The sequence below is a fragment of the Symsagittifera roscoffensis genome, chromosome 4, assembly GCF_963678635.1.
Source record: "Symsagittifera roscoffensis chromosome 4, txSymRosc1.1, whole genome shotgun sequence".
Taxonomy (NCBI): Eukaryota; Metazoa; Xenacoelomorpha; order Acoela; family Convolutidae; genus Symsagittifera; species Symsagittifera roscoffensis.
In genome coordinates, this window is record NC_087065.1 from 62,538,203 (window position 1) to 62,556,765 (window position 18,563).

The following is an 18,563-nucleotide window of genomic DNA, read 5'->3' on the forward strand; positions in this document are numbered from 1 at the left end:
TTCAAGATCTTCTTTTATCAATGCCTTAGATATTTAAAAAGCAATCTTGAAAGATATTAAATAATTGAACATCAATTTTTACGCCGAGTGGATGTCAATCAATAGATTTGATGGCCGACAAAAATGATAATAAAATGAAGTATTGTATTATCAGTTTTATCTTACAATGTATCTACTAATTGACAGTTTTTAAATTTAGAATTTAATTTTAAATAAGTCATTTTGAGGTAGTTCAGTTAGATGGTTTGCAAACTTCTGTTTTGTTTTGTTTTGTTCGAGTGACGTCAGTTTTCAGAGTCGCGGTTTTTTAGTTTGAAAAATGACAGCCTCTGTTAATATTTTTCCTCAATCACCGCTGTTTTTTAAATCATGTCTGATCTTATGGTTCCAAATTCTGAAATTTCGTAGTAAATTTCTTTTCTAATGATTCAATTTCTTATACACGCAAAACTAGAAACACTAATTAATCATCAGACTGGGTCGAGTGATACATCTTTCTTCTGCTAAGAGTTTAAAAAATTCGGAAAGTGAACAAGAAAAAACTGCGACCACGCATTTCTAACCTTTTTATAACCCCTTGATATATTCTGCATCACCCGAGTCGAGGTGCACGACTTGTGTTTTGACTTTGAAAGTCAAGCAAACGCATTTTTGAGCCTAAAAATCCGCCGTCGAGAAGCGATTTAAAGCCAAGCACAAAATGGAAATGTTAGGTCATAACATGGATCGAAAAAGCTGAAACATAGGTCGAGCATAGTCGAAATATACCAGATTTTGGTCGAGAAAGTCGAAAAACAGGTCAAACACAGTCGAAACATGGGTCGCGCACGATCTATTTTTTCAAATTTTTAATTTTTTTCAAAATTTTATTTAAATTTGGATTGGAATTTGAGCAAAATAAATCTGCTCAGAAAAGACCTCCATCCAAAAATTGCAACGCGCAACAATCAATTGAGGAAATTTGGTTGCCGTAAAACTGGAAGCTTCAGAAGGAACCCTTCTAGTTTTAGAAATCGAAGGACTCCTGCGGCAAAAAAAAGTTCTGCCAAAAATCCTCAATATCAGTTTTCACATCAACAGTTTAAGGAAAAAAACTAAAATTGGGAGGCTCAACTTGAAAAAAAACTAGTTTTTGGCAGAGGATTTTTGCGTTTTTCAGATTCTTTTAGTCTTTTTTCAAATCAAGCATTAACACATACAATCAGATGAAAAGCATCTATAATGATTTTTTTTTCTTCAATTCATTTATTTTATTTGATAGTAAAGAAAGTCGAGAAAGCCGGAAAATATGTGAAACAAAGTCGAAATATACCCTTTTTGGACAAGAAAGTCGAAGCAATGTTCGAGCACAATTGAAATATAGGTCAAACACAGTCGAAACATTCGTCGAACACAGTCGAAATATACCCATTTTTGGTCGAAAAATTTCAAACATTTGTCAAGCACATTCGAAAATTGAGTCGAGCACAGTCGAAACATAGTTCGAACACAATTGTTTTTACTTTTTTTATTGCAGCTTTGGAAACTAGATGACATGATTCGTCAAAATTTTTTTCGTATTGTCGTCAAAATAATTTTGAACCGCTAATTGAATATAGCTAGGAGAATTATGACTAAAAATTAGAATTTTTTTTTCGGAATTTTTTTTTCAAAATGTGTGCATCATAAACGATATCTAAATTTATTACCTGCATAAAATTGAAAAACAACGGAAGTTTTGCAAAATTGATCTTAGCTGTTATTGTTTATTGTTTTGACTTCGAAGAAAATAAGGGATAAATATGATCGAGGTGTTTTTTGATCGAGGTATGAAATATGATCGAGGTATGACCCATTCTGAAACATCTTTCACTCAGGGGAGCGTTACATGGATCTTCGTGGTCCATGAAGGGGCGCGCTTACCACTATTTTTTCCTGATTTATAGGTTGTGGTGAAAGACTCAGAGTAGACTACGTGACTGACAGAATGTTGTGATTCTTCGATGCTGAAAGTTTAACGCGCATCATTTACGCGTGGCGAGTTATCCCGCAACACAAAATCGTTCCAAATTCAATTGAGGCTGACTATCTGGTCTTTTTAATTTCATGCACGATTCTTAATATTAAGCCTAAAATTCATAGTTTGTCAATATTTCAATTTCCACAAAATATTCGAGACCAGTTCATAGACAGTCTGAACATTAAGGGTTTTGCGCTCAAACGAGCAGTCTTGTTATACTATTGAAACACATTCGAGATGTTTTCGTCAATTTCTTTACTTTTGAGCATTTTAGAACTTTTTTAATAGAATCTTAGAAGTTTTCTTATAAGAAAGTTGTAAGATAGGGGAGTTTTTCGTCGGATAGTCAATCCGGGGAGTTATAATGCTGCGTCGAAAACTTATGGTAGCATAAGCTGACGATAAACCCGATTGTACTGTATTGCCCGTTCATTCTTTGAATTTCACGAGTTTTTTTTAGAACTGAGATCGCAGCTTCCTCTGTTATCACACATTAAAAACAGTGACACCATCCCCCAGCAAAAATATCTAATAGTTTGCCCACGAGATGCTACTTGCCTCTCATAACTTATCTAGGTTGTGTACAAGCATCTTTTTGACAAGTACACCAAGGATTGAACCATCTTTACAATGACGATAAACCCGCTCGGCCGCAGAAAAAGACATTTTCTAGAATGATAAATCATTATGGCCTCTATTGTCGAGCATTTTAAAAGGAAGGCTTTTGGGGGAAAATATGACAATTTCTATCAATTTTTAACCATTTTCACACAAGTTTTGCACCTGGATAAGAGTCAGGGGCGGATCTAGGATTTTCTCGAGGGGGGAAGGCGGATTTTCAAAAAATTTTCGAAAATTTTGACGACCTTTTTTTGGTGATGAGCTCTCCTAAAGCACCTCAAAAGACGCTGTTTTCGCCAAATTTTCTGCGCCGCAGGCAAGTTTTTTTAAAAAAAGGGGCAAAAAAGCCGTTTTTGGGCACTTTTTGAAAAATTTTGACAAAAAAAAGCGCGTTTTTTTGGCGCGCGCTCCCCCTCAAAGTTAGTATATATTTGCGCCCAAGGCGCTTTTAAAAAAATTTTAGGTTCGGTCGGCCAAAAATGGATTTCTTAAAAAGTACTTAAGGGGGACCTTTTGGGTCGGCAGAGGGTCGAATCCCTGAAGGAAGGCGTCCGCCGCAACCCTCCCCCCCCCCCCCTCCCTAAATCCGCCCCTGATATGAGTATTATTCATCATATGCAAATTGTTTTTATTTCAGATCAAAAATTGCATGTTAAATTAATTCTCCTTAGCACAGTTGTGAGCTGTAAAATATCGAGTTGAATCATTCAGATCGATCAGCGACGCACCTTTTACCTCTGCGTGTAGTTAGTTGGTTAGTTTGCTTTACCAACAGAGAACTTTCTTCGTTCAACTTTTATTTACTCGGTGACGGCAATGCAGCTTTTCAGCAGCCAATCAGAAGTCTTCATTTATCTTCATCAACTTTATGAAGCGAAAAGTCTGTGAAGTGAACGACTGATGTTTCGAACGTTTCTAGTCATAAAACCATTTGCGTTGGCTCTGTTGGTAATTTAGTCAATCAAATTTTCAAGTCAAGGGAGCCTCACTTCAAGAAACATGATTAATTATTGAACTTCAAAAAGTTTGAAAACTTCAAAAATGAAACAATGCCTGACGCCCTAAAAACTCTCAAATTTAACTTAATTACGTGAAAAGTCGAACAACTGCAAAAATGAGAGGTATATTTTGTCGGCCAAGAATGAACCCGTCGTGAAAAAGTAGCAAATGGGAGAATACACGATTATATCAATTGTTTAATCGAAGAGCTACATACATATTAAAACTTTACTATTTGTAGGGACATACCGCATAACGCGAGCGCTTATTAGATACTGATAAAAATGCATGTGCGCGATAACTTAGTGTTTTTTTTTTCGGTTTCCGTTTTTGACATTCAATGATCTCAATCTATAAATCTACAGCTGCAGTTCGAGTAGTATGTCGGTTCAAGCAGTATGGTGCATAAGCACAGTCTACACTGGAGAATCCCTTATTGTAGAAGAAAAGAACGACAAAACGTTCAACAGGAAGCTTGAAGCGTTAGCCAATCAGAATTTAGTACTTTATTTGTTAAAAAACGGAAAAATGAGTCGTTTTTGAAAAATAAAAAATAAGTTTGAAACTTTCTGTCGGTAGATCCTTCTGCCATGAGGGAAGTCATAGGAATTTTGGCAAATAGCTTTCATGACATGTGACTAACCATAGCTTTTAAGCTATTGAACTTTTCAAAAATTGAGCTCCCCATAACTGTACAATTGTTATCTACTCGATAGTAGTAGTACTCACGTTCAAGTAGCAAGACAACGTCTACACAGAGGCGACGCGGAGCTTCGCAGCACTTGCGACACAATAAAAACATTGGATTACAAGATGTTGATAGAAAAAAGAAGGAAGTCAAGTTTTTGAAAAATAAGCTAAAAACAGTAAGCGAAAAAACTTTGTCTACAACATTTTCCTATCTTTGGTTCGGATGAGGTTCATAAACAGCCTTAAAAAACCTTGATAATCAATGAACGATCTTCAGCTAAGGCGAAAAAAACTTGGGTCGACACTCATTAAGCCGAAAACGAAATCAAAAAATTTTCAAGCTAAAAAAACTTAAAATCAAATATCTTAAAATCCAATCCCTCCCAAAAAAAGCGAAAACACTTAAAAAGTTGCCCATAAAACTACGCAGCATCAGCTGACTAAGTCGATAAAACATAAGCCGAACCCATTTAATAAAAAATCAAAAAAAAAATATAAAAAAAAACAAAAAAAATCAAAGTTCGTAAATTAACCTACAGAATAACCATAAATTAAGCTCCAGAACAACTTTCAATAATAGTAAAAACTAAAAAACCAGCAAAAACTGGAAGTACTTTGATATTTTTAAGGATATGCTTTCCTGATGTGCCATGAAATGCGCTCTTTTCAAGGCCCAAAACCATAGTTGTTTCTCTAGTAAAATAAGTGATTAGCTGCTAGTATAGATGAGACATATATTAAATTTTCTTGGCCGAGGTATTGGAATTCTTTCAAAACCTGTTCATTTGATCAAAGTTGTGACTGCGAAGCCACCTATACCAAAAAGATTAACTCAACCTGTCTTTTCTGTTGAACTCAAAGTCTAATATTTGCATTACGAGGCCAAAGTGTGCACTGGATAGGCGAACAATTTTGTGTCTGTAAGTTCCTGGATTCCAGAGACAAGCCTTTAAACATGTAATAATTTTGTCGAAAGGATCAAAGAGAATGACAGAAAAAAAAGAACAAAAGGAGCGTCCTTGTTGCGGAATGCGCTTACAATTCACAAAATTTACAGTTTGGCCTCGTAATGTGTCAGGGTAGTTTTTGAGAAAAAAAATGAAAATCGGCAAAAACTACAGAACTTGAACAAAACATCTTTTGATACACAAATAAAGGAGTCGACGCTTCAGCGAAAAAAATATAAAAACGTTGTATTCGCGTTAATCCTTAAAGGGAAATTTGGTAGGGTGGTTTTTCAGAAGTCGAAGAACATTCCATAAAACGGTCAAAAAATAATCCAGACTGGATTGTCCGAGTCTTATAGTTTTTCTTAGAAAAATAAGTCGTACCAGTTTATCCAGCAAAGAATTCCACTATGTGTTTGTTCGATTGACCCATTAAGCTGAGAATTGGCGGGGTAGTTTTCGAGAAAAATCAAATTCTCCAAAAACCGGTAAAAATATTTTCCGAAAGCCATTTTTTTCTGAAAAAACACAAGAGTTATCCGCTTATACAGAAGAGCTTCTCACATCCACTTTTGTTTGCTTGAAACCAAGTTTGAGCTTCAAAAGGATACTTTTTAAGAAACTCAAAAGTTTCGATAATTGTCATAAAACAAAAACTTTGCTTTTTCCGACTGCCATAAGTTTTGTTTTAGAGAAATTTGGGCTAAGCCACATATGCACGAGAGTTTTCGAGCAAAACCCGTTATTTTATTGAACTAAAAATCTTTGATTTTGGGGAGAGAAAGAGTTTTTGAAACAAGTCATAAATTCCAAGAAAAGTATTGAAAAAAAAATAAAAAAAATACTTTCATGAGTTGTGAAAACAGACAAAAATTCGGGAAAGGCCGCTTATGCTAGTGGGTTAACATAAATAATGTTGGATGTTGTAAAAACATCCTATAAAAGCGCATTCACGGACGGAAAGAAAAAAGACGTTTATGGCGAACGGCCTTTAGCATGTGTGTCTAATGTTTAGCATAATGCCCATGAAAAAAGCAATTAACACGATCACTAGATCATAACTATTTCACTGAAATTTGTGTACTCATTCAGCTTGCATTATAGTTAAATTGGGCGAAACTGAAACTTGGATATACCAATTTCCCTAGTTTATCTTAATTTTGTTTTGCATAAAAAATTATATCTGGAAAATATGCCAAGAGGTAGACAATTGAATGTTCGAAGCAAAAACAAACATCGAAACAACAGTTAAAAAGCGGTAACAAAACCGAAAGTTCCTGAGCAGACACACCTTGCAAAGAAAAAAGTGGTTTATTAGGAAACCTTGAAAACCCGAAAAAAAATTTCAAATGGACCCTAAAACATTTAAATAAAACCGTTTTGGAGGATCAGACGGCATAAAAAGGGGCCTCTAGGCCGATATATTACTAGCCGAACCTTTCAAGCCGAACAAAGAGAATTAAGAACAAAAAAATGATATAATGAAGTAACAGAAGTTCAAATTACAACCATAAAAAAATCAGCATAAACCTTTGCTAATCGCACCAGCGTTTAAATAGAACAGCGTTTAAATTGCAGACATGAGAATAGATGGAAATGAACAACAACAGTCATCTTTTAAACAAAGGTGTTTACATCTAAAAAAATCTAGTACCCGATTGCAACATCTTTGCTTATCGCAAGAGCTATAAAAATTATCTGGGATTCAAGATATCTAGGATTTGGTGGCGCTGTTGGCACGTCGTAGGTGTCTTCTTACTTATTCTGAGCAAAATCGGGGAGGTCTTTATGCGCGAAAAAAATAATGCCCAAAAATGATGCCAGAATTTTCGTGCATTGACAGTATTAATAAAATCGAAGGATCTGTGCGATACACGCAGTAAATTTTAGACAATCTAAAGAGATTTTATTGGTTGTGAATTTTCGCGTATTTAGTATTTCGAAGATGAGAATACCCCCCCCCCCCCCACCCCCCTCCCCTTCAATCATTAAATCTTGAATTGAAAATAGAAATGCTTGATTCTGATTAGCTAGAATTAGAAAAATAGATTCCACCATCAGCTTCGAATATTTTGTAAGCCGAGTGGTCAAAAATTTTGATTGTTTCGTAAAACATTCAACTTTATTTCAGAAAAATTGCAGAGCTCTGAGCTGACCACAAAATTTAGAAAAACATCTACCCAAAACTCGGCCTTGAAAATCGGCTAAAGAAAAAAGGGATGACATTGAGATTAACAAGCGAAGCGCGATCGGCGTTTTGCTCTCTGCTTCATACTTTGAATCCCGAAACTAATTTGGGCGAATAAATCAAAAGACCGCATCGTAGGATGGCAAAAGGACTCTTTACAACAGCAAATTTTTTACAAGACAAAAAGTTGAAAATAAAAGCCAAAAAAAAATCACATTAAAAGTTTGTATTGTAAATCACAAAAAAAAATCATTTTTTTCATATCATTTTTATCGAATTTAAATTTTCTGTAAACAAAAATGAACTATTTCAGCAAAAAAAAAATAGTTTTTTACAGGCACCAATGACTGTTTTTAAAGCAATATTTTTTTTAGGTTCTGAAAAGTCCATCTTGTAAGATTCTGATACAAACATTTATGTTTTATACGATTCTGATCGGAAAAACTTTCGTGAAATTCTTACAGAAAAATTCCCAACGTGCAAGAATCTGACAAAAAATGTCATTTTGTAAGCTTTTGACCGAAAACGGATTATGTTGAGATCTTAAAAAAAGCTTTTAAGAACCTACAAGCACTAACGAGCGACATTTTGCGTCCAACTAGGATACAACTAAAGCCAAAACTAAATCAGCAGTCAGGGGTAGAATATCGATTCTCCGTAATGAGCTGAACAGCTTGTATGTTATGAACTGAACAGCTGGTCCTTTTCATTGAAAGTACATGATCTCAAACTTGGTCAAGTCTGAAGACGTCATTTGGCGACTCGATGATTTTTTAATCTTTACAGTGTCTTTAATGAATCATGATTGAATTGGCATACTAGAATAAGTGGTGTTAAATATCAGGATTTGACGGACGCCTCAGGATCGATGTCCTCGACACGCAAAAAGAAACGACAGCTGCTGCGACACCGCAAAAAAACTTCCTCTGAGGATCAAAGAAGGCGCCTCGAAAAAACACATGCATTAAATAAACATGGGACATAAGATATGCAAAAGCGTTATTTTCACATTTCATCAATGCGCAAAAAAGGACCGCAAATCCTCTTTTAAAGTTTCATTAGATGTCCACATATTGCACTTAATCGTTACTATTGAGTAAGCTCACTTTAAAACTAACCAATAAGCACACATTTTTATAAAAACAAGAAAAATTGGTATTAAATCAAGTTTATTGCCAGTTTTTTTATTTCGCTGTTTTCCAATTTTGGTTCTGATTCGATCGAACAGTTCACCAGGGAGCTATCATTTTAAGTTATCGCTATTCCCGTTTCTATTTGATTTGAAGCCATTTTTCTTCAACTTCAAACGTTGTTAGCATTTGCTTTTATGCTTAGTCAATGTTCGCTTTTGTAAATTGCTCAAACAACAAATCTAGACAAAATTTATCATCGGATTTCTCGAATAAAACTGAAACGCTTGCGCAAATATAACTTAAACGTCGTTTGCTCTTAGTTTATCACCAGTAATAGCTCGACTTCATATCAAAACGTGTCTGAAATTCGTTCAGCCTTATTGTCGGCAACGTAAATAAGTAATCGAGATTTATTCATTTTTGGACGTTTTACTCAGTTATTTGGACCGAATAGTTTAGTAGACCATTGGCAAATTTTGATCAAGTCAAAACAAGAGTGTTGGCGGTTCTAAAACAAGTTTACTTTATAAATTATTTTTAATCATCAGAAATACGCCAGAGCAGGACAAAAGTGCCGCACGATTCATTAATTGAAAGAAAAGCGAAGAAAGTCGTAGATTTTAATCAGACTCATATTTTGAAGAAAAAAAAACAATTTAAAAGTAGTTAACAACACACAATAAGAAATGGCCGATCAACTGACCGAGGAACAAATCGCTGAATTCAAAGAAGCTTTCTCCCTTTTCGACAAGGTAACAAAATCGTATTATAATTATTATAATAAATCGTATAAAAATCTACTTTTCGTTGAAACTTTGCAGAGACTTTTTTAAAATAAAAATTGCAGATCTGGTCAGATTCATTCTAAAGTATTGCTTGTTACATTTCCAATGTTTCATCATGTTGTATAAACAAAGTCGATCTATTCAATCAAACAATTGACGGTTTTTACTGAAGTTCAATGCTTGACTGTGATTTAGGACGGAGATGGAACCATCACCACGAAGGAGTTGGGAACCGTGATGAGATCCCTTGGCCAAAACCCGACAGAGGCCGAACTGCAGGACATGATTAATGAGGTGGACGCAGACGGAAACGGAACCATAGACTTCCCCGAGTTCCTCACCATGATGGCCAGGAAGATGAAAGACACCGACTCCGAAGAGGAGATCAAAGAGGCATTCCGAGTGTTCGACAAGGACGGCAACGGATTCATCTCGGCCGCCGAGCTGCGTCACGTCATGACTAACCTCGGCGAGAAATTGACAGACGAAGAGGTGGACGAGATGATCCGAGAAGCCGACATTGACGGCGATGGTCAAGTGAATTATGAGGAGTTTGTCAAAATGATGACATCAAAGTAGAACCAGTTATGAACTATGAACTCATTTTTGCAACGAAATTTAAAGCAATCATCAATTCAATACATAAATCATAACTGAAAAAATAATGCGGGTTTTGATGACAACGGTGATCATTTATTTGCAGAGTGTTTTTCTTTCTTACTTCAAGGGTCGTATTATTATATAACATCTATGATGCACAGTTTCTTCTCAGATGTAGATTTTGTTCTGAATCATTTGCCATTCAAGTGTTGAAAGCCATTTTGTTTGAAGTCGAAGAGGGCTTTAAATTGAGAGTAATTCAATTCGAAATACAAGTACAGCACATTTTTGATTTTCAGCGGCGGTAAAGATCGAGTACAGGCTTTACGCGGCCAAACTGCTCGGGTTGACCATCATACAAAACATTCCCTTCTTTAAATTTTAGGAAATTTTGCTGTCTTACAAATTTCTTAACAGAAAAGTGCTCAGAAACTTTTCCCAAAAAAAACAACGCAAACTTAAAAAAATCGAAAAAATTGCCAAAAATGTTTTGAATGTGTTCCTATGCTGTTAACAGGCCCCATTTGTAAACAGGCTATTTTTTGTAGTTAACCAACTGTTTCTGAGAAAATAGAGGAAATAAACTTATCAGAGAGATGCGCGTTATTTTTACCATTTATATTGAAATTCTCAAGAAAACAGACAGTTTTTCAAAAAATTATACGCCAACATTGACATCTTCACCTGTGATCACATGGCGGGGATGTTGATTAGATGCTGTAAATTACAAACCTGGAAATTTGAAAATTTCTCCCTTAAAGTTACCAAAAATGGAATATTCGAGAACTTTCTTTACGACTCGCGGCTCTTTTCCAGTTTCCCAACCCCCTCGTAAAATTACAAAAATGAAACTGTTGAAAAATGGTTCACAGGCCATTTTGCATGTGGGAAATAATTCCAAAATTTGTTCACCTGTTCATGCTGACACGTTTTATTTCAGTTTATTTTTATAACATGAAAAGTCAATATATATGGACTTTAATCAAATGAATTTCACATAACATTCAAAGGGAGAACTGGAATAGATCCAGACATTTTAATAAAAAAACGCATTGGAAAAGTTTTTTTTTTGCTGTAACTGCAGCAATTCTCAGTAATCTTTAGTTTTAATTAATTTTTCTTGAACGAAATTGATTGTATTTAAGGAACTATTAAATAAATTAAAATTTTTTTTTTGAGCTATAATCCGGGGCCTTGCTGTAAATGCGGATAAAAAACAGATTTACATGTAAAATTTTTCAGATTGAAGTTATAATGCATGCATTTGGAACAAAACATACTAAAAAACAAAACTAGTTATAAGTATTAAACGGTTAATTCTAAGTCTTATTAGTAACAATATTATTTTCTGGTTTCATTTTTTCTTGGTGAGGAAGTTTTAGAAGCACAAAATTGTGCGAGCAGGTTACTGCAGGAGGCGGAGCAAAAAGCAGGATGGTCTAAGAGCAGAATTGGTCCAAGAGCAGAAAAACAGAAACATAATAAGTTATATTGATTTATATGGGCTAATTGAGAAAAAAATTATTATACTCTTCAATAATACCAAGAAACTGAATAAATATGCATGAATAGAAAAATTTATCAAAATTTTTTAAATTGAATTGAGAAAAAAATCTCGATTAAATTATTAAAATTATGCATAAATTATTGCTTCTTCGGTAATATTGACAGTTCTTATTCTTAATTTACCGATTAGTTTGAAAAATTTAATAGTTTTCTGTTTTTCTGCTCTTGGACCCATTCTGCTCTTAGACCATTCTGCTTATTGACTGGCCACCGTTACTGCAATCTTTAACAAGCCTTCAAAAATGATAAACAAGATTGCTCGTATATCGGTGAATATTTCGATTGCGTTTCAATGCCAATTTAGACGTTTTGTGGTTAAAGCCTTGACAAAATGATAAAAAAGACAAAAACCCCTTTACACTAATTTAAACTATATAGGGACGTATTCAGCGTTTTGTATCACAATAAAGACACTGTTACTGGCTTCATTCCATTTGGAACGCAACAAGGCTGCTTGTGTATCATGGCAAAGACCTAAATGTTCCGACTGCCACTTAGCTTGTCTCAAATAACTTTTTTGGAACAAACTTTGGACAGATCGATACTCATACCCGTTCAATTTTTGTAAAAATAGTCTGAATAAAAAAAGCACCCCAAGCATATATATTTTTCATTATTTTTGAAAATCGGAACAAAAATTCGTCACTTATTGTCATTTAGTGTACTGAATTTGGTTTGTAATTTTGGATGAAAATTTGAGCTAATAATTTTGATTGACTGAAGTTTTCTAAAAATTAAGCTCACAGCAAAAAAGAAAAAAAATTGCCAAGGATAAATGAGTTTTGTGATGGGTAAGCTTCTATCGGTAGGTCAATTTAAAGGGGGGTTCCTTTTCTTGACGACTCCCCATTTCTTGGCAATTTCTGCGGTTGAATCAGATGTGTCAACTTCAGACAAAAAGTTTATGGAGCTATAATAACACAAAAATAAATGTATTAAACTAAAATGGTTGGTTACACACCAATCATTTTACTTTATTGCATTTTTTTTTGTGTTATCATAGCTCCAAAAACTTTTTATCTGAATTTGACAGACTACTGAAAACGTGATTCAAAGTCAAACAAAACTACTTGTATCATGGCGAAGCCTTGATTTTTCTGACTGCCTTTTAAGGACTATGGAGCAGTAGTAACATGAAAAAAAATTAATTGTAATAAATTAAAAATTTTTTTTGAGCTATAATCCGGGGCCTTGCTGTAAATGCGGATAAAAAACAGATTTACATGTAAAATTTTTCAGATTGAAGTTATAATGCATGCATTTGGAACAAAACATACTAAAAAACAAAACTAGTTATAAGTATTAAACGGTTAATTCTAAGTCTTATTAGTAACAATATTATTTTCTGGTTTCATTTTTTCTTGGTGAGGAAGTTTTAGAAGCACAAAATTGTGCGAGCAGGTTACTGCAGGAGGCGGAGCAAAAAGCAGGATGGTCTAAGAGCAGAATTGGTCCAAGAGCAGAAAAACAGAAACATAATAAGTTATATTGATTTATATGGGCTAATTGAGAAAAAAATTATTATACTCTTCAATAATACCAAGAAACTGAATAAATATGCATGAATAGAAAAATTTATCAAAATTTTTTAAATTGAATTGAGAAAAAAATCTCGATTAAATTATTAAAATTATGCATAAATTATTGCTTCTTCGGTAATATTGACAGTTCTTATTCTTAATTTACCGATTAGTTTGAAAAATTTAATAGTTTTCTGTTTTTCTGCTCTTGGACCCATTCTGCTCTTAGACCATTCTGCTTATTGACTGGCCACCGTTACTGCAATCTTTAACAAGCCTTCAAAAATGATAAACAAGATTGTTCGTATATCGGTGAATATTTCGATTGCGTTTCAATGCCAATTTAGACGTTTTGTGGTTAAAGCCTTGACAAAATGATAAAAAAGACAAAAACCCCTTTACACTAATTTAAACTATATAGGGACGTATTCAGCGTTTTGTATCACAATAAAGACACTGTTACTGGCTTCATTCCATTTGGAACGCAACAAGGCTGCTTGTGTATCATGGCAAAGACCTAAATGTTCCGACTGCCACTTAGCTTGTCTCAAATAACTTTTTTGGAACAAACTTTGGACAGATCGATACTCATACCCGTTCAATTTTTGTAAAAATAGTCTGAATAAAAAAAGCACCCCAAGCATATATATTCTTCATTATTTTTGAAAATCGGAACAATAATTCGTCACTTATTGTCATTTAGTGTACTGAATTTGGTTTGTAATTTTTGATGAAAATTTGAGCTAATAATTTTGATTGACTGAAGTTTTCTAAAAATTAAGCTCACAGCAAAAAAGAAAAAAAATTGCCAAGGATAAATGAGTTTTGTGATGGGTAAGCTTCTATCGGTAGGTCAATTTAAAGGGGGGTTCCTTTTCTTGACGACTCCCCATTTCTTGGCAATTTCTGCGGTTGAATCAGATGTGTCAACTTCAGACAAAAAGTTTATGGAGCTATAATAACACAAAAATAAATGTATTAAACTAAAATGGTTGGTTACACACCAATCATTTTACTTTATTGCATTTTTTTTTGTGTTATCATAGCTCCATAAACTTTTTGTCTGAATTTGACAGACTACTGAAAACTTGATTCAAAGTCAAACAAAACTACTTGTATCATGGCGAAGCCTTGATTTTTCTGACTGCCTTTTAAGGACTATGGAGCAGTAGTAACATGAAAAAAAGTTAATTGTAATAAAACAAAATGAAAAAAATGATAATAAATTTAGTTTAAGTTTGTTTGCAAAAATCAACCCCCCACACGCCATATAAAGCACAAAGTGATGGATTTCACTCCTAGTAACGTAGAAGTTATGACAAAAAGCCTGTTTCAACCATTTGGAGCGACTTCTAAGACGGAATAAGTTTCCGCTTAGGCGTTAATGGCGCAAAAGATATCGCGCATTAACCCTAATTGGCCAAAAGGGCTATCTTTGTAACCACATTAAAAATATCAAAGGTGAACCATCTTTTCAAAATTAAGCTCAAGATATCAAAACTTTGAGAATGATATGAAAAAAATCCCGTCAAAAATGGCTAGTTAAAAAGTCGAAACTTGTCTGAAGAAAAAAACCACCCTGAGTACAAATGTTCCGTTATTTTCTTTACAAAGTCGGAACAAAAACGCACAAACTTGAAAATAGCAGCGAAGCTAAGGAAAAATCATCTTAACAATTGCACGATTGGGAATGGACGGTTGGCGGTTTTCCTTTCAGGGAGATGGGAAGAGAAATTTTAATAAACGCTTTTATTGGCACTAAACCGAAAACGTCGGATAATACAATTTTCAACCGGTTAATCCAATTAGATTGAAAAAAAAATTAAAACGGAATTAAGAAAAACTTTTGACTGACTTCCCAATTATCAACACAAACTTGGAAGCGTGGAATCTACTTTATCACAACAAGTGAGTATACCGACCATCCTTTGTAGCAAAATACATCAACCAGCCAGGAGAAAATAAAACCTATTGTCTAAAAAATGACGAGAAGACATCAGCAACAGAAGTCCTTCTGTACAAAATCGCGGATTCGCCAAAACAAGAAACTATTCGTTTCACAACTAGACAACATCGAATTGTTTGGCCGCCGTAGTTATACAGTGGCCGTTTATTTATAGATATTGTTGGTGAAACCTGGTAGAGTGGTCTAGGAAGTGCTACTGATAACTTAGTTGTCTCTTAAGTTATGGTAAAATCAGCGACCATATTGACGAAAACGAGATCTTACGCAAATATTCTGATGGAACAGACAATCAGCTTGGCTTCATCATCAGTCAACAAACAAGAGTCAGAATATGAGTTTTAACGAAAAAAAAAACAGATTCATACTAATAAAAAAAAACGGCCCGCACAGAACTTGAAATCTAGACCATTGGGTTATAGACAACTGCATTATCTCCAGAATAATGGATTAGGGGCCTGAAAATTGCTAAGCTTTGACAAAAAAGCAACATCATTTTCATAACTTTCTTACATATGTGTACAAAAAAGTTCATTGAAGAAAAACTAATTCCCGATTACAAAACACATGCTTCATCTAACGTCTTCTCTGAAATTGGCATGCTGACATCGAAAAAAAATACGATTGGCGCCGAGATTACAAGAAGAAATGTTCCTTACTTTTTCGGACAATCTAACGAAAACTAACATGGACCATTAAATCAATTGGGACAAAAACCACTTACCCACCACCGAGAACAGAAAAAGAACATTTCACCGAGTCATTGTGCTGAACAAGTTTTTTTAACCATTCCATACCTCCGACGTCGGCAAGGTATGGGAATGGACGGTTAGCGGTTTTCCTTTCAGAGATTAGGAAGAAAAATATTCATAAACGCTTTTTATGGCACTAAATCAAAAACGTCTGAAAAAAGCAAAATTCCACCGATTATACTAATCAGATTTAAAAAAGTTTGAATTGAATTTTAAAAAAAAATTGACTGACCTCCTGATCATCGGCATTCCAACATAGACTACGACAACCGACCGACTTGGGAGCCCGGTATCTGTTACATCACAATAACACTTGAGTATACCGACCCTCCTTTGGAGCAAAGCAAATCAGCCAGCCAGGAGAAACTAAAAACCATAATCTAAAAAATTGACGAGGACTCATTAGCAACAGGAGTCCTCCTGTACAAATTCGCGAACTCACCAGAACAAAAAGCTATTCGTTTTACAACTAAAGAACGTCGAATTGTTTGGCCGCCGTTTTTATACGGTGACTGGTTATTTGTAGATATTGTAGGTGCAACTTGGTAGAGTGGAAGTGCTACTGATAACCGAGTTGTTTTAAGTTATGCTACGATCAGCGACCATATTGACAAAAACGAGAGTTTACGCAAACATTCTGGTTGAACAGACGATCAGCTTGTCTTCATCCATCATCGCTGGCAATCCGACGGAAACGATACAAAAATCTCAAACTTTCACAGTACATGAGGTGCTTGAACTTTTGACTTCAATGCCACCATAACAGATCAAATTCAAATGATACTGCTATTACAGCAAAAGTGCAATCAAATGAGCATTTTGTTTGCGAGTTCGGTTGGAAAAATTTGCATTCATATTAGAATACTACGCTTGCTACAACACATGGAATTTGAGAATTTTTTTGAAAAAACTTCTTCAAAAACTATTACTCAGCCATGAATGTAATGAACTGAGGGCAACCACACAATCTTTGCATGCAATAAATTGTAACGTCAAGTTTCAAATAAAAATGCAAGTCACAATTTTCTCAAAGCATTCTGAGTTAGCGAAACATTGAGCTTTTTTGCATTAACTGATATGTTAAAAAGCACCAACTGGGTTATCAAATGGCAAAGAGCATGTTTTTTCCGCCAATTCAGTTGTTATCCGTCGGGATATGTATCTCCATATGTGCTTAACACTATATACTTTACCTGGTTTCATCCATCCGATTGAGAACGGTTAGCCAATTGGTAGACCACACCATATAATTAGATGTATACAAAGATTTTGTATGACATGGTTAAACAAGCAGGCAATCACAAGAATCTACTGAATATACCGCGATTTTGGCACAAAATTTTATCAATGGGCAAAACGATCTCGATGTTTCAGAAAATGCCAAAATGAACGAAAACGAAACTCGATAAGTACTTAAAGATTTCATAAGTACATAAAGTTTTCAAAAACCGACTTGCTAAATGCGAAGAAAATTTTTAGTCCCGGTCAACAGCTCTTTTCAATCTTTTCAATAAAGTTACGGACTATCTTTTCAATAAAGTTAGTGGACTAAAGTAAAGAATTGTCAACTGTACTGGAATTGTGCTAACAAATATTACAATGAGCAAGTGAAACGAACTTGATGTATTTGGTGCATCTGCAAGCAATGCAACCCTCAAAAGAAACTCATAGATTGTTGAAAGAGGGGCGCAAGCCCTAGGGAACTAACCTGAAGACTCATCAACTACTACTACAAACACACAATAGAACCACCAGTAGAGTAGTCAAATTGAACAGTGGGACTACAGATAGCAGTTTTTGCCAAGGAAAACATCAATTTGAAAACACTGCAGAGGAATAAGCCAACAGCTGCTCCAAGAATAGTAGAACCCACTTATAAAGATGAATCACCAGTGAAACCAACGGACAAAGGCGGTATCGGGGAGACAGGAACTAAGAAAAAAGTTTTTTTTTAACCAAAATGAAGTCACCACAGCAACATCGAAAGGTGTCCTATGCGAATGGGTTCAATGGGATTAAGCGGATACGAAAGCTGAAAAATATTGAGGTCGAACAGAGTCTACTTCTACAACATCAGACACCGGTTGAACGTACGGGACGAATGCCTCATTTTAGAGGATAGAGTGGTCATACCCACACAAATGAGGGACTCAGTATTGGACAGCATCCATCTGATCCATCCGGGCACGGAGGCCATGTTGACTACATATGGTTCCACCATATACACCGGTCAACCGTCATCAAAGGACAAAACTGCAAAGAGTGAAGAAAGAAGGGGGAAAAATTTAAACCAATAATAGGAAAAAGACACCATTTTAATCTAGAACCAAATGCAGAGGTCCATATAGATTTTGCAGGATCAATGCGAGACGAGTTAAATGAGGACGCATACATAAATGAGGACGCTGTAGATATATTCTCAAAATTTCTGACAACAAAAAGTAGTAACAAGCACCACTACAGATAGTGCAATGAAATTTATGCAACGATACATTATGATTAACGGGGTGCCGCGATCTGTTAGATGTGACTAAGATCAAAGGTTTAGGACAAAAGTTCGAATTATATTGCAAGAACAATAACATCAGACTGTTATTTTCCCCAGTAGTTGACCATAGAGCAATCGGTCTAAGAATAAGATTCATTGAAACATTAAAAACTACTAGACTAGTTGTAATAAAAATTGTGCTTTCGAACCTCGCAGTGCTTTCGAACCTCGCAACAACAAGTTATCCCAATAACGTAAGCTCGGATAATATGAAATTAACAATTCCAGACAAAAAGATGTGGGACCGACCAC

General features: G+C 34.9%; 2 protein-coding genes across 2 annotated transcripts in view; one reads left to right on the plus strand and one right to left on the minus strand.

Moving 5' to 3' along the window:
* The window catches only part of LOC134844981 (probable G-protein coupled receptor 139), a 15,332-nt gene extending 7,301 nt beyond the window's left edge, over window positions 1-8,031 (minus strand). Inside the window, exon 1 of the mRNA XM_063861808.1 lies at window positions 8,023-8,031. Coding sequence (XP_063717878.1) covers window positions 8,023-8,031 — 9 coding nt within the window. The remainder of the gene's footprint in view (window positions 1-8,022) is intronic.
* Window positions 8,032-8,589: 558 nt separating this feature from the next.
* Window positions 8,590-10,240, plus strand: LOC134845218 (calmodulin). The gene is made up of 2 exons (XM_063862121.1): window positions 8,590-9,329; window positions 9,558-10,240. Exons 1-2 carry the CDS (start codon window positions 9,264-9,266, stop codon window positions 9,939-9,941), a joined length of 450 nt encoding a protein of 149 aa, XP_063718191.1. The 5' UTR covers window positions 8,590-9,263; the 3' UTR covers window positions 9,942-10,240.
* The last annotated feature ends 8,323 nt before the right edge of the window (window positions 10,241-18,563 follow it).

Bases quoted from the DNA above. Each gene is read 5' to 3' on its own strand.
- LOC134845218 (XM_063862121.1), top strand. From the start codon at position 9,264: ATGGCCGATCAACTGACCGAGGAACAAATCGCTGAATTCAAAGAAGCT. The intron at 9,330-9,557 runs GTAACAAAATCG...ACTGTGATTTAG, and splicing joins CTTTCTCCCTTTTCGACAAG to GACGGAGATGGAACCATCAC.